The following is a 22,571-nucleotide window of genomic DNA, read 5'->3' on the forward strand; positions in this document are numbered from 1 at the left end:
GCCGCGCGGCGCCGCACGCGTACGGCGGTGGCGGAGGTTGTTTACACGCTAAAAAAAATCTGTCGCACAAAACGCGCAGTCGTTTTACTCCAAACACATATAAACGACGCACGTGTAAACCGGGCCTAACGGTTATATTTAGGTCACGCCTCCCTTTTTATACTGATTGATACTAGAGATGGAGGCCAGAGTTCTAAGCGCGCGTGATGTACGTGCGATCAGAAGATCTTGCAACTTGCAAATAAGCCCCCCCCTACCCCCCACAAAAGCAGACTGCACCTAGAACGCCTGTTACTAACTCACCGATACACTCAACAGCAACGTCTTCAGCATGCGTACAGCTATGGCCATCCTTTCCAACGTGATTGCAGTCTTTCAGGTTTGGTTCGGTTCCGCTACAGTCTACTTCGTCCATCCAGATCTCCCCAGTCGCCGCGTCGGCATCGACATCGATCAGTGCCCGTTGAACGCCGGGAAATCCCGCCTGACGACATGCCACCTCTGCGTCGTTCTCGTCCCATCCGTTCTTACAAATTGTGCCCCACTCTCCTTCACGGTAGATTTCAACTCTGCCTCTCCAATCTGGATCTCTCTCTTCATGACCTTCCAGCCGGATATCTGACCAAACGAATAAGATTGAATTTTTATTTGATGCAATAGCAATTGTCATGTACCCTCCGCATACCAAACTTTAGGTTCATTTGTGGGCATTATGTAACATTTCTGCTCCAAAAGTTGAAATATTTTAATTAAACAAATCTCCGTGTGATTGTACTTTACTTCCACTTTATACAAAGTCCATACCATATGGTATAGATGAAATATATTGTGTTCTCTCATGTTTCTTCTTCTCCTCCTCCTCCTGCCAAACAGTCAAAGGGATTCAACTCTGTCAGCCAAATGACCTGAAATTTGGCATGAGGGTAGAGTGGGCCAATACCCCCAGGCGTTTTGTTTTTCATTTTTTTGATACATGCCTTTGAAAAATTTTTTTGAAGGTTTTTTGGGCATTTTTTGACAAAAAATGGATTTTTGGATCCTGAGCCCTGGTATTACAACCAAATGATTTGAAATTCGGTATAAGGGTACCTTGAACGTGTGTCTACAGAATAGCAGTCACATATTTGGCATAAACCACTTTCAAATGACTCATTTGGGGGGCTTTAATGGCTATTTTCAGCCAAAAAGGGCCAAAAGTGCCATACCCGTTCCACTTTCGATCTAAAGAATGGCCGGATCCATCTGCCGTTGGCCATCGAACACTGCTCGAACACATCGAACATTGCGGGTTACCTGGGGTCACGTTGCACGTAAGTCGTGCGCAATGACCCACACATTCAATTTTATGTGCCTAAGATCATTACGTCATCTACAATCACGACGATGGAATATGCCGACCATCCTATTTATGGACTGAAATATGCTGTATTTGCCCCAAAGCAAATGTCGGCCTTTCTAGTTTGCAATTTTCTCACATTTCTGACATTTATGGTTGGCGCTAAATAGCCTAATTCGCACTTAGTTTGAGGCACCAGCAAAAACTACAAGAATGTAAAACAAACATGACTGACAGCTGTGTTTCCAACTTTTCAACACACTTGTTGCATCATATTTTGGCACTTCCACTTCTTTAATGACACTTATTTGCAACGGATTATTGTTGATTCGTATAACTTGCTTAGTAAAAAAAATCACTAGAAAATTTACATTTTAACCCCCATAATTCATCTTTAATACCGTAAACCAGAGCAAAGGAGCCAAAAATTGATACAAATAAATTGAAACATATTTCTCTTTTATATTTTTACTGTTGAGTGTAACTAGGCGCGGCTGACAAAATGTAATTCGTAAATATCCTAAAGTCAACGGAGAAGATATGAAAAAAAAGAAATACACAAGTTATTGTTCGGTATACTAATGCCACGTTCAGTCACCTGCTCACAACTTTGATTTAATTTTTTATTGCCATTTTCTTGGCACGCTCGCATCGGTTTGGGGTGCCTAGGAGATTTCATTCATGTAGTTAATTGAAATTAGTAATACCACTACGTTACTAATACAGATTTTGCTATAATGAAGTATACTTAATGCGGTTTTAAGAAGCCTGTTGGTAAGCAATTTTCAACAATAAAATGTTTTTTTTTATTAAAGAACCTACAGTCATATCTTAAGCGTAAACAAAACCCAAATTCTTACCCCTACACACGGGATCAATATCATCGTTTTCTTCGACTTCGTCATCGGGAAACGTCCATTGTCCGTCATCCTCAGATTGATACTGCCATCGGCCGTCCCACGAACATTTAAGGTGATCGTAAGGAAAAAGTTCGTAGCCGTCTTCACAGGCGAAGGTCCACTCGCTATCAATCCCCCAATGTGTACCCGATGTAACTATGACGTCAGGGGGCAGGACCAACTCGCGGCATCGTGCAACTGAAACAAAAACGATTTTTTTTCCAAATTCATTCCGAGGGCTGATTGCAAGAACAAGTGTCCATAGGCGACAATTCTCCGTGAAGTTTTATATTTTACAGATTGAGAATAGTGTATGTAAACAGTGTGTGATCACTGAACAACTGGTAACAACGTATCGTAAAAATGGCTAAATCCCTGGTCTAATAATCTAGCCTGACTAAAAAATCGCGCTCCTGGTGGCCACCTGCCCAGAGGTTTGCGAACACGAAAAAACTGCTGTTTACAACACTCCGTCCGGAGGTCCTGACCTCCTTCACGGAGTAATAAAGCAAATGATGAAATCATAGTAAAGAGCAAAATGACATTATACTACATTATACTCTTAGCCCATATGGGCTTTTAAGACATCGGAACATTAAATAAGTACAGAAATCATAGAAACATGAATCCAAGACCAAATCAAAGGTCAACTGGCCGCTAATGGCTAGCCTAGATACCATCCTCCTTAGCTTCCCAATGTAAGGAACCACTCTCTCGGGCCAGGCTAGGCCTCTACTTTGTCCTACTAAGCATTTGCCTTGATTCTAAAGTTCTATAGCTCTAGCAGGCTTTCCTGATTATTACCTCCATGAAAAATGGAGGTATTGTTTTTGGCGGCGTCTGTCTGTGTGTCTGTGTGTCTGTGTGTGTGTCTGTGTGTGTTTCCGCAACTTTGTAGTCAGCATAACTTCATAACGCCTTTATGGATTGTGATGATATTTGGTATGCTGATAAGTCTTTGGAAGACAAAGGTCAAGGTCAAATATGGGCCTCCTGGTGGATGACCTTGGTACTGCAGCAGAACTTCCGGTTTTTGTATCTTTGGTCCTGAACATGCTATGGTCTTGAATTTTTGGTGACAGATAGCTTTTCCTGTCAGGGATAAGTGGTGTGGGTTTGGTCCCCCTAACAGCTTGTTCAGGAACTGCAGGTGACTTTCGGGCGAAATCTTTAAAAGCCAATAAGTCCAGATAGGAACAGCGTATTTTCATCATTTTTGGTGTGTAGGTATCTGACAGAGAGATGTACATAATTAACTGCAAATTATGCAAATGAGGACTTTATTTGCATAATTAATGAGGAAATTCTATAATTACAGTGTTTTACATTATAGAACTTTCATACATGTAATGTATGTAACCTATGGCGGATGGAACATCAACAGATACTAATTATGCAAATGATGACCTAATTTGCATAATTAATGCAAAAAATCTATGATTTCTCAATGGTGAATGATGGGAATGTCATACTTGGGACATCTTTAAGTTAATCAAAAGTTAACATACATCACGATGCATATATCATGTTAATACAGAGGTCATTTGCGCAATTAAAGAAGAAATTTACATATCAAGCCAATATTTCATGGAGGTATGAGATCTCGGAACTCTTGTTACTACCTGTATACCACAGATGTTTGAAAGGTAATTGAAAACAAAACCGGCACGCTATAATCCCAGATCCGGTTTGGATAGGGTAAGTGGTAGTAATATCTCTAATCTTAACGTACAGTAAGTTGGACATACTATAAAAAAAATGAAATTCATCGTGGACATTTGTATGAATTGGGGCACACAGTGCCATGTTTATTGCGGTGACGACAATGTGCAGCAAACCTTACCTTGGCAATCGCTGTCAGAACTCGGAATATAATATGGATCATTCCATGTGCCGTCTGCTTCACACCGGACGGAGGTTTTGGAACTGTCTATTGTGTAGACCTCACGATAAATACCGGGGTAACAGAAGAAATGAAGCTCGTTTAGGTAGTAATTAGAGCCAGTCATGCCAATGTTGTCGGGAAGAGTCGGTAATGGACATTCCACGGCTGGAATATACGGGAAAATATTGCATGTATGAAATTGTAAAACTACATTTTGAATAACACCTAATCTCAACGTATCTATGCATAAAATGGCAGCCATAGGAATCTCTGAAATATCATGTTTTAATCAGAACAAGATCGATTTAATTACGGGTTAACGCTTAGAACACGAAATCGAAAATTTCAGACTTTTGATAAATAAGATACTTGGCTCCCTGTTGAATTCCCCATGTCGATCTCTGATTTCTGTTGGGCCAAGGTCAGATTCTGAGACCTTTGACCTCCTACCATTCTGCCTGCCAATCTTCCAACTTATATACTCACAGACTGACAACCTACTATATCTGGGCAAACTGATACACAAACCAACACGTAAGTCATCGATTACAAACCGTCCGCTGAAGTAATTACTAATTGGAACAAACTCTCCTTAAATACATCGAACCTATAAAGGTAACGTTTGCGAAGCAAATGCATTATGTTTACCTTCACATGACCCAATTTGCTCTGTTTATTCTTTATCAAACACATTCATATATATATATACATATATACATATATATATTTCATATATATGGTGACCCAACACCAGTTACCATGGTGAGAGACGTTTATGAGTCAGGTAATTGGCCTTATTTGTTTGGAGAAGAAGAGGAAAAATGTTCTGACACAATGTCTGGCATTGATATCAATTGGAATTTTTACCTGTACATCCGGTTCCGTCTAAGACTCCGTCCCCCTCATACCCATTCTGACATGTACACGTGGCGCCCGTCCCCGGAGCAGTGACGTCTTCACAGGTAGCTTTGGGGTGACACGGGTTCGGAGAGCAGCCATTAATGTCTGTAAGAAAAGCGACAGAGAAACCCTAATGTAGCTCTGTGGAGGCAAATGTTCCCCTGGGCTTCACTCGCTTGTGTCACCCCACAGTACTTTCTCAGGAAAGAGGCATCATACGCAAGTTTCACTGTGCCATGGTTAACACTTGTCAAATATGCACCCTTTATGGCTGCAAAACAGGTTCCCAGAGCTGTCTTGTCTTCTAATGCAAGAAAACCTCTTGAAGCAATAAAAAAAATGTCCCCCAAATCTCTTCGCGATATGTATCACATTCAAAAAGCTACGAGTATAAGGTAATATCCAGGCTGTATCCATTTGCCACGTGCACCGGTGGTGAAATAGTAACTGGTCTGGCAAATGCATACAGCCTGACCAACTTAACACCAGGGCAGCGTGACACCATATGCTTAAACTATAGTGTTCACCATTTAACTAGCTTATCTTTCTTTCAGTAAAAACAGTTTTTGTAGCTTGAAAACCCAAATCCCCAACTGACAGTTCTAAATAGAACCACACGTTCTACCTTCTCCAACAGCAGAAGGCGTTGGAAGATTCCATTGCTGCATGGTGGTATAGACTATTGGAGGGCAAAGGTCACCTTTTCCCGCAGGCGCAGAAGGTCCAGTCTGAGACCCAGTCTGACAGTTTGATTGAGTACAGCCAAACCAACTGAAAACAGCCTTTTTCTTGGTATGTGTGGATAAATGCTGGCAGAGTTATTTCTATTTCTATTAACTGGAGAAAACTGGTTGTTAGTGTTGTTTTGGCTGCTTGGTAGAGTTCTAAAACTAATCCCATCTTCTTGTCTTTTGGTGGTCTTCAAGGGGGTCAGAGGTCATGTTGCCAGTGTTTGCATTTGCCGTGCCATGTATCGCTGGTCAAAAAGTGAAATTTTTGGACTAAATGGACAATTTGGAAGTTGGACTACCCTGTCAATATGTGTTTGCAATAGTTGAACACTCAAGTAGGTGATTGTTGACACCTCAGTTTTTAGATGTTTTCTATATATTCCAATAAGGGCTGGAATTAGTGTCCCCTGACAGAACTTTAGGGAGGGGGGTCAGATTGACCATTGTAGCTTATATTTGCCTAAATTAGTTCTTTGGTTTAGGAGCAGGCTCCAGGTGACTCACCGGACTCAGATTTGCTACGAAATTCTTTGATTCAGTGTTTTTGACCATTTTTCTAAGATTTTGTAGCAAATATTGACAGTGCAGTATGTACTGTCCTTAAACAGCTTAATAGCCAAATCTAACATCTTTAAGATGCACCTTTAGGAGAAAAGGTACTCAGCTAATGCCAGGGCCAGCAAATTCTTACTTTTTCCTCTGTTTTTCTTACTTTCATCTTAGTAATATGGACCCCACTAATAGGCTTAGACCAGTGCCCTAGGCCAGGGAATGGGCCACCAACACCTGTTATCAAATGTATTCCCAGGGGACCATTTCTGATCAGAGATCTTTGACACTTGGCCTGAGAGTTTACAACCATTTCCCGGGTTATGCGAAAGTATTGAAGTCTGTCAGTTTTGAGCTTGAACCCCCTGGAAGACTTCACATTTTGGACAGGGGTGATTTAGGAACTATCCACTTGTCCGGAAGGGGAGAGGTCCATTTTTTGGTACGGGTGATGTGGTGAAGGCAGTTGCTACATTTGCTTCCGAGCAAATGTCGGCCTTTCGAGTTTTATAATGTTTCTCGGAAAATTTTGTGATTGCTTCAAATAGCGCAATGCCAACATATAAAGATTATACATATATATCTTGCAAACGCTATCGTAGTTGAGAGGTGATGATACCAAGTCTTACCTGTGCAGGTGGCAGCATTAGTCCACGTGCCGTCTGCCTGGCATATGATGTTTGTCTCACCTACAGACTCGTACCCTGAGTCACATCTGAAGCTGACCTCGTCCCCGTAGAGATTGTTGCCAGTCGATGTAATTGCACCGTTCGCAGGCTCTACCATCTGTGGGCACTGCACAACTGTAGCAAGAAATTGGGAAATTCATGAAGTATCCACTCCTCGGCTTCGACTACTATGGTGGGATCATGTGGCATGTGATCAATGGTTGGGTGTTTGACTCCGACGTTGTGCCCCTGGGAAAAACACGTTACATGACTTTCCTCACTTCGCTCAGGGGGAAATGAGTACCTAGCTTTTGTTAGGGAAGTCCCTCAGGATATCTGCGGATATAGGACGTTAATGGTGGTCCCGTGTCTGGGGAGAGCCACACCTCACGCACGTACAGCACGCCAACCTGACATCTTCAGAGAGAAACAAATGCTATTTATAACATACAATGACACACTTTGGGGATTTATAGTTCATGATTAATAATATATACATGACTAGGCCTTCCTTACACAAAATGGTCCAAGACGTAGGGAGCCACATTCAACTTCAGTTTCCTTGCGCGTTTGATGCGTAAAGGTTTCAAGCAGGCGGCGAGAGAGCCGAACACAAAGGATCAAAGACAATTTTTTCCATAACAAGACATCTTAATTTTGCAGGACACATACACAGCTATCCCGAAAATTCTCCTGCACCGCATACATGTACGACCATGATGCCCAGCACCACTCATCAGCTTACTCCCGAACCCACACATGCTATAGCTAATATCGTCGAGAAACCCGCCTGTTAAGATCGCAACACTGCAACGTTAACGCTCTGGAACCGGTAAATTCGTCTACAATGTCCCAAAGAAGAACCCTCCTCAGGGCCTGGCCATCATTAAGCTCTAGAACTCCCATGACATTGCAAGCTCAGGGACAGTCACAAATTCAAGACCTGTGTCAACCTCCACCTCAGTAATATCTGTCAGCGTCCGTGAGACAGCCATGGCACCATACATAGAAAAAATTCGCTCAATTTGAAATCGCAAGGCCACTCTTACCTGTGCAAGTGGGGGGATCAGCAACACTCCACGTGCCGTCTGCCTGGCATGTGGTGCTCGCCTCACCTCCCAGCTCATATCCCACGTCACAGGTAAAACTGACCACATCCCGGTAGTAATTGGAGCCCTCCTTTGCACCGTTTGCAGGAGCCGTTAGTAGCGGACACTGTGCAGCTGAAATATTAAGAAAGGCAGATTTATGATTAGACGTCACCCTAGCATCTAAGAGGAATCATCATATAGCCAGATGGCGTTGATGAAATCATTCCCATTAATACTGGAGCCCTATATCCTACGGAACCGAACAAATCGTCTACTCATACGGAAGGAGGCCGATGAGTGAACCCAACCAGCGGTGATTAAATCCCATAAACACCGTGTTGTCAACACTCCCACAAACACCGCAACCGACGCTGACGCCAAATGGAAGACGCGTTCTGTTAAATGACCCTTGGCGACCCCAAATGGAACATTGTACGCGATCATAAGTACATACAATATCAGATTGCACATGATAACTTTTTTTTTACAAAAGTTGATTAAAACAGTTATGTGCTATATGATAATAACGTTAATGACTCGCCTGTTTCTCGGTGTATATGGTGTGATAAGGCCTTGTTAGTTGCTATGACCACCATATAAAACCACTCATTCGCGGCGGTTACTCGGTGGTATCACTAGGTTGTTTTATTTGGTGCTAAAAGAAACTGACAAGGGCTTTATTGTATTACAACATATACACCTCGGGGTGAGTCATTGACTATTAAACCATTCTTGAAGGGAAACCACAAAAGTGACAAACATTTCCCCGTAATCTCCAGTATCAATCAAATTGAGAAGGTATCTATTGTGCGCTGTTGGCACAACGTATTCAACGGTGAAATGTATTCATGGGATTTTCTACTAACTTGCCGAGCCTTTACACACGGTGTAAACTATCCCGTCGCCAGGTTGTACGGCATCTGTTGTGTAGGTGAGACTCCACCGACTCTCAGTTATCCCTCGCTGACAGTAGTTAGTGGAACATCTGTAAAAGCCGAAACTCCTGTCCCTTGTTACAGTGGCTGATGGGAACGCCAGCTTCGCCACCTGAGCTACCCCGTCTGCCGGGTGACAGCCGAGCACGTCGTTGATGTTCGGGTCTGAGTTGTATTCATTCACGCACCTGGCAAGGTATTAACACATTCCCACAAAATATCTGAGTAAAAAGCATTCTGATGACTTAAAAAGTACATACATCTGATGTCGAAGAAATGAGACTTGCAGACATATTCATATTAGGTTTCAATGACGCACGTCTTTGCTGGAGACATTCTGAATTCCGGTGTGAGGAGTATCGTATATCCGGGTGGGGGTGGATATCGACTTACTACAACCTTTGACCCATTGCTGACGTCACGCGTGCTAGTACCCTAATTACACATTTAGTCGAGAATTTCGATGAGTCCATTTTTGGTTGTAGAGAAGTTTACCTTGTACATAGTGGATTCAAAAACACAGCTGAACTTTCATGCTAATGTTACACTCAATTTCTTTTCAGTCGAGTCCAACTTACGAAACACGTACCTCCAAATTTTCGATGTCAACTGTACATCTTATTCACGGAGTAACCTAGTCTCGCGAGAACACGAGACTAGATCAAGTCTTGTGGGGATCTTCTGGCCTCCCCGCCTCCTTGCGGAGTAGGGGTAAGTAGGACTTCGTGATCAAGATGTACAGTTGACATAAAAAAATGGGAGGTACGTGTTTTTACCTTTAAAAAAGAGTCACTGATAAAAGAATATAAAATTTATTCTACTAACTGATAATTCTACGTGACTGATGAACCTCTTCAATATTTACGTACTTTTATAATTATATGTACCTCTAGGGTTTGTTCTACCCCTCTACTAACGTTCTACCCCTCTTCGTACCCCTCTACTAGGATTTTTTTAATAAGACAAGGTTTTGCAGTTTTTTTTCAACGTCATTCTAGTTGTGAAAACAGAAGCCCGGAATCGAGCTCAATGGAGGACAAATCGGTTGCCTATGGTCCACATGGGGCCAAGGGCTCAAGTAACTATAGTAAGTAAGTAAGTAATTCTAGAACATTTGACAGATCTTACCGGCCAACATCGGCAACGCTGTCCATGAGCTCGTTCCCGCATCCAGTTGGTTTCAGGCCGTACTTTGCACATAGCAGCTTGTAGTCGTTACACCAGTTTTGGGAACCGGACTGGCCATCGGCAGGCAACCGCGCTTCGACGACGAAGAAGTCGATTTCTTGGTACGTTTGGTTTGCAATACGTAGAACTTCAAAGGCGTGGTTTTCTATTAAAAAATGTAATAAGTACCAATTAGAGAGAGGCAATTAAACACCTGCTCTAATAAAATACGTAGTTGAATGTATTTCAAATAGATATAGACATGGAGGCAGACCGGGTCTTGAGAAAAATAACACAGTGATGCCGAAGTATTGGAAAGATACATGTGGAATCTAAGAGAGTATGCCGCTCTCTGAATTTCGGTGATTCTCTTTTTAAAGATATTTTGGAGAGCTTTTTCTGACAAGAAAGTTTGGGATTTTAGTTGCTGGCAGTCTGATGTGAAAGTTTCCCAAACTAAATATTGCTATCACATGATGGAAATTTTTATGAAGTAGGCTTTTTCTATTTTAGCCCATCAGAAAAATATAGTTTACTTCTTTCCATATGGCCTTGACTTAATTTAGTTACACACAAACTAAAAATTAGGCTCTAAAGCTACTAACGTTATGGGGAAGAAATACTTTTTACACAATGTCAACAGCTACACCCTAAATAAAAAATCAAAACCTTGACAAATCCAGCAGATAACAGCAACCGTTCCGCTGCAGTAGGGAAAGCCACACAGGGTTCCCAAGATCGAAATCGGCGTTGGTCTTCAAAGCAGAAATAAGAAAAAAAAACAGCAAAGGCGCAAAGATTTCCCCTTATTGAAAAATATCGACCTCGAATACTTGCATTATGTATGCGCGCATTGCATGGTTGATTAGAAAAATAAGCTTGTTAATAGAACATATTTTTCTAACTGGACATGACCTGTAACACATGGACGTGACGTGTTCCTTCGAGAAGCAGAGGACAAGCTTAAATTGCTAAGTTGATATTAATGCACAACTGTGACCATAATGTAATGTAAATGGAGAAACAACCTGAAGATCCAAAATTAGAATTCCACGATCGCATACCTTTGCAAAATAATGTTAACTATTACGACTGAACTATTATAATTGCCATTGATTATGGATAGAAGGTCTGCATTTGGATAAATCAGTCGACAATCTTTCTATTCAAATAAAAGCTCTGTCCAAAGAATCGTATCGTATCAAAGAAGGCTATTGTTGTAGGTTACAACCAAAACCGTGATTACGAATCGGATGTGGATCTCGTTTTGGAATATAACATGATTCTGCATGTTGCGTGTTATTCCAAAACATGTTTTTGGGTGGACCACGTTAGGAAATACTGATGCCTTCCACCTCGTACATATTTCAAATCATGGTTCGGAATGGAAAAAGGTTTTGGAATGCACAATGTTCTAGCTAGGTGAAGTGTACAATATATGTACTCGGTTTGGCAGGTTTCCGACGACAAGGACTGCTTTAATGCTGTCATTGGCTCTTAATTCATATCAATTCGCAATGTAACAGGCTGTTACATAGTGACTTACTCAATCATCAGGCATATAAATAGCTGCCACTTAAGTACTCAAGTACTCACCGGGCACATATATTGTACCTAGGACAGCTTGAATCACTATTCTATACGTTTGTATCACTCCGCCACACATGGCTTGAGGAGATCAGAAGAAACTTGGAAGTCAGATTATCTCAAGTCATTGTCATAAAATAATAACAACAAACCCACCAACAGAACACAGGTGATTGACGGTCTGGGGACACGCGGTAATAGCAAGCCCGTCTAAGCGTGACTGCGGTACGGTATTTATAACCAGGCCGCGCCCGGGAGCGTCAGTTAACACAGCTATACAGGAGTTGCACGGTCTTAGGCTGCAGGAGGCCAATTTTTCAACTCCGGAGGTCCCAGGTATTTGCACTTTCCTTTGTGTTATTTAATAGTTGTGTTTTCTGTGTTTTTGTTTGTGTACGAGGAGATACGGATGGTTGTGAATGATATTTACTGACGGTGGTGGGGGGGGGGGTAGGGAAAGCAAATACGAAGGTCAAGTTGATAATGGCCGGCCGTTTTAGGTATTGCAGCGAAGATGTTGCAGCGTAGCGTTGAAGTTTAAGATAAATTGCAAGTGTCAGATCAATGATTTTTTGGTAGTGAAAAGCTGTTGGAGCTTACATTTGTAGATCAAATGGCGTGTTTTTGAGCCTCCTACCAGCTTGTTTCGAACTGTAGTGGGTGGCTTTGTTTTTAACTTTTGAAGCTGATTAACTCGACCCGTTGCAGATAAATTTTACTTTTTGAAAGGAAGGTACTGCAGCTAAAGATGTACAAAATGGAAATCAGCGTCTGATTATAATCTAATTAACAGAATTTATTTATGTAATTTTTTTTGAAGACTTCCAATATTTGTGGAAGGATTGGCATAACAGGTGAATTAAAATTAAATAGAGTTTTGTATAATTTTGTTAAACTATCTTGTCAAGGGCTGGATTTGTTTGTCCCTAGAACTGTGTAAATAGGTTGATGTTCAGTGTATTCCTTAAATGAATAAATACGGGAGGACAGCTGGCTGTGACATAAGGCAGATGTTGAGCGTCTTACGGCGAGAGTTAGAGCTTGATCATCGTTTATTGGAATTTCAAACAAGTGCAATAAGAAGCAGAATAAGAAACATGAATAGATAAGATGGTGTATTATATGTTTAAATACACTGAATGGTTGTGCATGATATTAAGCGAACGGGTAGCAAAGATAGGTAGGCCAGTGGATGAGCTTTCCCGACAGCATTTTTGTTGTATCGACGTAGCTGGTGTTTAATGCTATAAAGGGGGGGGGGGTGCCTTAACTTCGGACGTACCCTATCTTCGAATGAAATGTTTTAAATCTTATTATGCATAAGTTCCGCCGTGTTTGTTGCTATTAAAAAGTTAATAAACATAGTCAATGCATAAGGGTGTTATTTGCTTGCAAAGTAAACTTCTATATATTTTCTTATCGTATTGTCGAAAAACAGAATTTTGCCAAAAATATTTGTGTATGGCGCTGAAAAGAAGGTCAATGGCAATACGGCATTTGCTAAGCAGTCACATAACTGCTACATACATAAGAAAAGTAGAAATTTCGCTCTGGGTGTTTCTTCTGTAAAAACGGACCCATGAAAAACAACGTTAAGGCCCGGTCGAACTGGCCGAACTTTGCTGGAGCGTTCCTTGAGCGGTGAATAAAATTCATCACCGCTCGAAACCGTTCACCACCGTTAACAGAAGTTGGCCTCCGTTAAAGCAACGCCGTGTACGCCCGGCCACCGTTGATGTTTCTGGAGGGGCCCTCCTACCGCTCCGAAAGTTTTGAGCTGCACAAAATATTGCGAGCGGTGAGGAGGGGGCAATATAATTTTCCGCCCCGGTAAAGTTCACCCCCGCTCCACCAACGCCCAGTCAAAGTTTGGACATCGCTAGACGCAAGTTTGTGGACGCTTGAGTCCGCTAGGCCAACGCAGAAATCTTGAACGCTGGACCACCGCTGCTTCGCCAGCGTTGCCCGGGCGGCGATTAAACGTTGCACAAACTTCGCTGGAGCGGTTGCAAGCGTTTTACGAGCGGACACGGGGTTGCTGGAACGGTGTCGGACGTTGAAGCAGCGATTCATGTCGGCAATGAACTTTGGTTTGGCGTTAGTATAGAGGTGTCAGGTGCTCGTTCCATGAGTTCTGCGCTCCCCTATAATCAAGTTGACAATGAGATATCCATCAAATAAAAGCCATGGTTTCTAAAAAGCCGCTACAAATTTGACCACGAAGTTCCATGGTTGCATGGAGAGCGACCGTACGCGAAGGTAGAACGCGCTGGGCACAGCGTCTTCATATAACGAATTGAACATTTCCGGTCTTCTACTGTCGTGTAATCTACAATTTGAACCGCCATTAAACTGCGTATCAAGGAAAAGCCATGGTTTGTGGAGAATAAGCACATCATTTCTAAGAGGGCTGGTGAATTTTTTGCGCTTTTGACGGTGACGAAGACGAAAAGACGAACATTAACTTTTACGGTTTCTGCTCCGTGTTCCACCATAGAGCACACAGAGCGCCGTGGTCTGAATGGTGTTAATCTCGATCTGCGCTCTCTCTCATTAAAAACGGTATCAATCTAAGCTCAGTAAGATAATTCTTTCAATCAGTGACTATTAAATCCTAAGGTACATACCTCCGAATTTTCGACGACGACGACGATTTCGGAGGTATGTACCTTAGGATTTAATAGTCACTGATTGAAAGAATTATCTTACTGAACTTATACTATACGTGACTGATGAATCTCTTCAACGGTATCAATCTATATATCGATATCAAAGTAAAGCTCACATTTTAGGGAATCAGCACAAACAGTTTCAAGAGGGATCATCAGGGCTCAAAGCAACCGTACAAATGTGGCCGTAAAATTAGCAAATTTCAACGCACAACTACTACATCTTTAATTTATCTCTAACGAAAATTTTGTTAAAGCCTTGTTCTTTAGCATGCCAAAAGTTAAAAGGAAACACCGAGCCATTTGTTTTACCACGCGTGTAAACGTAAATGATGTTTTCACGGGGAAGCGCCCCATGTCAAAAGCGCGCTATCACAAAATAAGCTTGTTCTAGAGCATTCGACTAAACCGTGGTTAGGAGTAGATCGGCTGGCGTTTGACTGGGTCGGCTGGCGTTCGGCGAATTCGGCTATAGTTCGGCTGCGCCAGCCGAATGTTTCAAAATGTTTTATACATTCGTGGTGTTTGGGAGGTTCGAAAAAAGTTGGCGGGTTTTCGACCGTAAGCCAGCAAAATACCTGCCAACCATCCTGGATAAGTCAGCAGTGCCCAGGTCGTGTGCAGGTATCAAATTTTACAACAAATTTAACCCAAAATCAGTTTGAGTCATATATAAAAGGTAAGCGTGGCCTCTAAGTCTAGTCAAAGTGCTCCCGAACACCAGCCGACCTGTTCGGCTGTTGTTCGGGAAAGAATTCCTGGGAAGTTCGTGAATGTGTGACAAGGGCTTGACCGAACGCTTGTCAACCATGGTTATATCTACTAAGATCACAAAACCCACTAATTATGTAGAATGTGGGACTATTCATTATCCACTGCCTTCAAAGAAGAAGTCGAACCCCACAATAGCTAGCGTAGTAGTAGAAGTAGAAGTTTTTTCCAGACAGTTGTTACCTGTCTCCTGTTACTGTATTGCAATAAGTATTATACTTGATTGTAAAAGCAATTAGCCTTCGGGCATGATTTTGCGAATAAAGTTATATCAATGGACATTTCCGGTCGAACACTGTAAGCCCGCCCTCTGTTCTATTTCGAATATCTCGGTCAAAATCAGTGCGGGAAGGGCCGCGCAGGTCGCCGCCGCCAGAATGTCGGTTTTGCAGCTCAACTTTCGGGACGAGATTTCGGCAGCGAAAAACTCTCTCAACAGCCCCAAAAAGGGTTACGCTATCTTCGTTGAAGTACACATCCACAGAGTAAAACATATTTGAGGAGGCCTAGGGGACAGGGTTAGTTTAATGAGGGCAAACTGTTTTCACTCAATGCGGACGCGGGATGCGCCGAATAACATCACACGATGGGCTGACAAGAGTGCCCAGTTGCTGACAAATAGCCAATGCATGTGTTGCGCAGAGTATGTTTATCTGTGACAGGTTTTCCAAGGCATTTGCTGCATGCATCGCAGCTACATACAAGCCAGGAAAAAATCGAAATGAGAAAAAACAGCTAGGGTGGTCACGAGGAAGGGCGCAACTTATAAAGGGTTTTGTGATACAAGTAGAAACATATATAAGCACACAACCATGGAAATAAACAATAATTAGGGCTTCATAAAGAAATACAAGAATGAGAAAACGTCTTTGGTTTACTTGAAACTGCCTCCGATGTCACAAATTCAATTTCACCCATCAAAGCAAGGAGTATTCATTAAGTAGACATCAACTCATTTTCCTGCTCTCAGGTTTTTCGCGCTGATTTTAATTTGACCGAGTTGTTCGAAAAAGAACAGGGGGTTTGACGTGTTCGATCAGGAAAGGTCCATTAGGAGTGGGCTGGTTCGGCTGGCGTTTGGCTGGCGTTAGGCGAATTTAGCTACGGTTCGGCTGCGCAAGCTGGATGTTTTAAAATGTTTCAAACATTCGGGGGTGTTCTGGAGGGTTGGCTGGCGTTCGTCTGGTGTCCGGGAGTAGGCCAGCAGAGTTCGAGACGTGTTCGGGGGTTAAATTCGGATACGAAGTGCCCCAACCTGCAGAGGAATTACTCCTAACCCTCTGCAAACCATGCCGGATGCTTCTATCCAGAGCGTGTGCCAAACGCTCTGAATTACAGAGAAACACTAGCTGGCCATCAACGGAACACCGAACACCAGCTGCCCACGAGCCGACCCCGAGACTCGCCAACCCCCAAAAGGCCATAGATGAACGAGGACTCTGCCAAAAAGTAAGACATTTGCTCTTCACAACTTTTCGAAACTGCTCTTTCCGTTTGGTTACTAATTTCTTTTTTTATCATTAGTATTTTTCGATTGCCCCAAAACATAATGGTATTTGATACACTGATTTTCTTCCTGATGTAAAAATGGTGGTGGCAGCGTTAAATGTCTTTGACCAATCGTCTCAACTTCCTTAGTTTTAGTTATACGTATACGTTAAGATAACATAAACAAATACGATAAGGCCACACTGACTTAATTTCATAGATAAAATCCTCTGAAGATCCTCAAACTAGTGCGCTCGGGAGAATTCCAGCCAAAAGATTAAATGCCGCTAAAGCACAGGAATACAATGTGTGTGTGTGTGTGTGTGTGTGTGTGTGTGTTTGTGTGTGTGAGTGTGTGTGTGTGTGTGTGTGTGTGTGTGTGTGTGTGTGTGTGTGTGTGTGTGTGTTTGCGCGCTCGCGAGCGTGTGTTTGTGTGTGCGCGCCCGCGTGTAGACGTGGCAGTATCATTTTGAAGGATTGAAAAGGATTGTTGGTGACATCAAACACAAAGCCATTTTTTACAATCTAATCATCCTTTCCCCATCAAGTAAGAAAACTATTAAAGATATGTAATCATGAATTCCTGACCTTGAGCCGTTGTTGTAGCTGCCATGATGAGCAGAAAGGCTGTGAACACAGACGCCAGGACTGCCTCTGTCTTCATGGTTGGCTCCTTCACTCCGCCTGCAACTGAGACCCTCTTGCGTCCAGATTCTTCTAGGCGAAATAGCGATTCGGAACAATCACAATCTCTGCCAGAAAAATGTGAGAGACCAATGTTATACACTGCACGAAATGCGGCGACTTTAGAGAAAAAAATCAGACTTAACACTTCACTCTATCCCGTAATCAGACCTAAAACTCCTGTCGCACAGTCACGATTTTGGCCACCAGAACACGAGGCGAAAGCCCCGCAACGATAAGAAGGTGTAGGTCCCGGAAAGTCCGGCGAATTCGACTACTTTTCGGCTACGTCTCAAAATGTTAAAAACATTCTGGAGTCAGTCGCTAGGTTCGATCATGGTTGGCTGGTGTGCGTCTGTAAATCAGCAGGACACCAGCCAACCATTCGGGAGTAAGTCAGCAGTGTTCGGGGCGTGTTCAGCGGTGAAATCTGACTTAGGTTTAACTAAAATTCATTTCGACTCGTCTATAATTCCGGCAGTCCACGGGGACATTTTTTTAAAATCAGTGATCAGCTGTATTGTACGGAACAAAATTTCCTGAGTGTCTGTCGGATCAGCTCAGCGAATCAGGACTTCACTGTAAAGCCCTTGTCAACATTCACGACCTTCCACCGAATTTGTTCCCGAACACCAGCCGACCAAGTTAGGCCTACGTTTAGGAGCGCTTTGACCAGATTTAGGCCACTCCTATATAAGTCAAAGCTACCTTGAGTTACATATGAGTCAAATTTGACCCAAGCAAACGTCCCCAACGCTGCCGACTTACTTTCAAATCATCAGTTGGCTGGTTTTCTGCTGACTTACGCCTTTTGCATAAATAAGCCACAAATTTTTATATTTTTATTGCTGATGGTGATTGGGTCAAAGCCCTATCAAATGGCGCAAACCGCACCCTTCTATGACTTAAAAGTAAAAAAAAAATCAATTTTAAGGCCTTGGGACAATTTGAAAGTAGCCTAAAGTAACTATGGGGTTAAAAATGCTCTGGAAAGCATGTTTGAGACAATTTTTGCCGATGTCGCAGGCAGGTCCAATTTTCAGGACATACAGAAGTTGACAAAATTCACCACGTTCTACATTTGGTGGTGTAGTAGCCGAATTTGCCCAACACCTCTGGGAAAATACACACACACACACACACACACACACACACACACACACACACACACACACACACACACACACACACACACACACACACACACACACACACTCAAAAGAAATTAAGTGTACGAAGTGCAAAAACTACATTAAGATGATAGTGTCAGGATAAGACCGCGGGCCTAAGGTGCAGAAGGGTATATCATCTATAAGCACAAAAAGTAAAAAAAAAAGAAAATAAAGAAACACAAAATGTTGAAAGGAAATGAAATGAAGTTACCTGATTATTTCTGTAGACGTCCTGTAGGCAGAAATTGAAAAACATCAGGTAGAATCTTGTTGGGCCCCCAAACTGCACACTGTCAATTGTCCAATAGTGAGTGGAAGAGTTCAAGTTGTCGTCGCCAGATATGCTGTTAAGCATCCTCTATCTCTCTCTTTTGTAGCTTTAATAATCATATTATTTTCGCATATCAAAATTAAGACTGCCAACCAATCATGATTCGTTGCCACCAATACGTAACTTCTAGATTGGCATGAGCCGCTTGTTGTATCATGCAGCAAAAATACGTCATTGTACTAAACGTAAAGTTCGTCCAATTATAAGTTCGATACGGAGAGTTTGACAATAGCGAATACTCTCATTATCATAAATTAGCCAAAGAAAAAGGAGGGAGGAAATGAAGGGAGAAGGAGAGAGAAAGCGTAAGCGGAGAGTAAGGAAGTGTGCCTTTATTGGTAAAAGTCATAAAGACATATACACAGACGAAGAATTGAGTTAACAATAGTATTCATTTTTTAACTTGAGTATTACAGGGTATAGGAGTGGCATCGGATGATCTTCGTAAGGCGTCGACACCAACGCGCCTGTTTTCGCCTATTGCGCATGCCTGAGTCCAAGGGTGTGTTCTATACATGTCCTATAACCAACTTCAGACAGTCCTTTCCTCATTATTTACAGTTCAGTTCCTTAATTTAAATTATCAAGAAAAAGTCATGCCTTCAAGTACCATTGTTATCAACCAAGGATTGAGGTGTTCAAAAACTCATTCTTTACTAGAATAATCGCAGAGTGGAACTCGCTGTCACCAAGTACAGTAGGCGCATTATCATTAGATAGCTTTAAACAATGGTTAGAGTTATATGTCCAGGGGTTGGGTGTAACACGTCGTTCGGTGTAATGTAGCCAGCTGCCGCCGCGCCGCGTGTGTTACGCCGAAGGGCGGTTATACCGACTATACCGTAACAGAATCTGATACAGAAAACGTTTGACATTATTATAGTTTTTTACGACTTGGAAACCTCATGTACTGTATTTCTGGGATTTTACAATGTTCTGAGCAAAACTGAGGCATAAATTGTCCCCTTTCAACAGGACAATAATGTTCAGGTCAGATTCGTCGGTGGCGCAATCCAGAATGATACACTGCTAATTAGGCACTGAGCAGTTTATCCTACCCTAAGCCTGAAAAGCAATTTTAACTTGCATCCATGTAAGTAAGTAGTCAAACATCTAAGTGAAGAGACAAAGAAATCAACTTGACCAATTGCCAGTGCACGCACAGCCGAAGTAAATTTTTAACCAGTTTGCTAAAAAACAAAGTAGGTATTTATGTATTATATAAAATGTATTTTTAAGTCTATGACTGTAATATTGTTGCTGATTTTATCGTCCCGTCAAGTTCTTTTATTACCATATAGAAGACTAATTGACTAATAATTTTACAAAGTCACAATGTGTTGGTCATAGTTTTAGATTACAGCATTGTGCAACATGTAGTTATATTTCCTTTATGTAGGAACACACAATTCAGCCTGTGGACTGCGACTTGTTCACTTGAAAGAAACCAAACTAGACACACGAAAAGAAGTATAACTCTTAAATAGATATGATCAATTTTTGGTAAATCTGTTGAACTTGATCGAATGAAACATCCCTTTGTAGTCTTGTTAAACTGATGAGTTCCTACATATATATTTTTTGTATTTTGTCAAATTTCTTGATGCAGACTTAGAATTCTTTTCCTTACCGTTTGGAGACCTGTCTAGTGCGTAGATTAATGATAGCATGCTAAAAGGTAAAAAGCAACGTCTGCTAACAGACTATATATAACTGCATAATGACTGTCTAATCCCTGGTGTCATCTGCCGTGTATTGTACCTGGCTCATTACTATCATTATTCCCGACACGCACGTTGACTTGGATGACGATTAATGACCGTATATAACAATGCCTTTGTCACCCCTGAGAAAAGTGTGTCATAAACTCAAAGTTCACATTCAAACGCGTTCTATTTTTAAAAAATTACATGCTGTTTTGACAGGAAGACCTTTGTGTGAGGCGATAGAAAGTTTTTTATTCTGAAATATTGATAAGATATTACGTAAGTCGTAATAATGGATCTATAACAGTCTATTTTTTTTAAATTACATGGTGTTTTAACAGGAAGACCTTTGCGTGAGGCGAGAGAAAGTTTTTTTAATTCTGAAATATTGATAAGATATTACGTAAGTTGTAATAATGGGTCTATAACAGTCAATTTATCATCACAGGAACTTCTTTCGTCGGATCTTTGGGCGGAAGCTTTGTGTTCTGCAATATTCATAAGCCGTTCAAAGTTTGTTAAAGCATTTGCGTCATTGCTGAGTCTAGCAATTTTCATCTATTACAGGTATGACAGTTTACGATTGAAAAGATTATATCATTAATCAAGTGCCATCAATGTATTATAGGTGCTTGAAGTTAGAGAGTAAAAGTTGAATATGATTTTAACTCCATGAAGGAGGTCAGTAACCTCCACAGGAGTATTGTTACTTCGTGAAGCAGGCCAGTGACCTCCCGGACGGAGTCTTGTAATCCGATGTCTCTGTTCATGTTCTCAGCTGTAGCTCACGACCCTTTTAGCATTTTTTAGACGAAACCGCCGGGATCGCGATTCGGGTAATTCACATGTATGTGTCACATGTTTGAAAAAAAACTTTAAAAGTTTAAAAAGAAATTCCATTTGTAAGGTAAAGTTGAACATTATACGACAACTTACAAATCATGTACATACTTTTTAGCATATATAATGGCAACTGCCACAATAGCCTTCTTTGCTAAGATGAGACTTTATACATGAACAACTAGTTTTTGTCTGAGGTCTGTGTCTTCGCACTTAGTTTTAAAAGCAAGCTTGATATATCTGTCAGCAATTTGTCATGTCAGTAGTTTTAAAAAGAGGGCATCAAACACCTTTGCCACATCACAACCACTGTATTGTGTGGTTCGACTCTTTGTCAATGCAACATTGCGAATATTTTCTCCCGTCATGCCAATGTTTTTGTTGGTTTATCAAATAAAATTGGTGTTTTTAAAATGAGTTTTTTTCATATGAAACGTCAACTAAAACATGCATCCTATGATATACATATTTTGATGTGGCCTAACAATAATGAAAACGATCATAACATATTGTAGTTTTAAGTCAATGAACAGTTTAAACGTAAGTATTTGTTCTTAGCCGTAAATAAAAATTGTAATTGAGCAGTATATCATGAACTGTGACTGAAAAACTAAATCAGTGTATCTCTTTACAGTTTTACCCATCTTCATCGGCTTTTTTATTTGTTCCTAAGTTGTTTAAGCCCGTTGAACTACAGATTCTTTGTTGAACTGCATTCAAGATTGCAGTCATCAATCAGACTGCTAATATAAGGAAAGATTAGATGACTTTTATTAGCAAATTTAATAATAGACTTACATCACTGAATTGCGTCTGAAATACCTTGCTAATTTACATCAGGTACATATTCACACTATGTTGTAGATATCCTTCTTGATTGACATTGAAAGCAAAAACAACAACGTTAAAAAATAAGAAAAAAACAACAACGTTAAACAACAGCTATCAGAAAAAAAACTGTGTATTGGACAATATAAAGTACATGTACAGGCTAAAAATGTTGGATCATCTTAGCTCAACTCAGAGTTCTGCTTGTAAAAAATATTGAAAATGCATATTGGAGAAAGATTATTAAGTTTGAAATGTACATGAGCTAATTACTGAGTTGCTTTCCTATTGTGTACATGTGTCGAATACCACAACAAGATATTCTTATGGATGA

General features: G+C 41.3%; 1 protein-coding gene across 1 annotated transcript in view; it reads right to left on the minus strand.

Moving 5' to 3' along the window:
• The window catches only part of LOC109470373 (CUB and sushi domain-containing protein 1-like), a 34,123-nt gene extending 16,783 nt beyond the window's left edge, over positions 1-17,340 (minus strand). Inside the window, exons 1-4 of the mRNA XM_019769309.1 lie at positions 17,265-17,340; positions 8,004-8,191; positions 6,930-7,077; positions 4,079-4,285 (exon numbers count right to left, since the gene is read on the minus strand). Coding sequence (XP_019624868.1) covers positions 4,079-4,285; positions 6,930-7,077; positions 8,004-8,191; positions 17,265-17,340 — 619 coding nt within the window. The remainder of the gene's footprint in view (positions 1-4,078; positions 4,286-6,929; positions 7,078-8,003; positions 8,192-17,264) is intronic.
• Between the last annotated feature and the right edge of the window lie 5,231 nt (positions 17,341-22,571).

This window comes from Branchiostoma belcheri, unplaced genomic scaffold (genome assembly GCF_001625305.1).
Source record: "Branchiostoma belcheri isolate BF01 breed outbred unplaced genomic scaffold, Haploidv18h27 scaffold221, whole genome shotgun sequence".
NCBI classification, from domain to species: domain Eukaryota; kingdom Metazoa; phylum Chordata; class Leptocardii; order Amphioxiformes; family Branchiostomatidae; genus Branchiostoma; species Branchiostoma belcheri.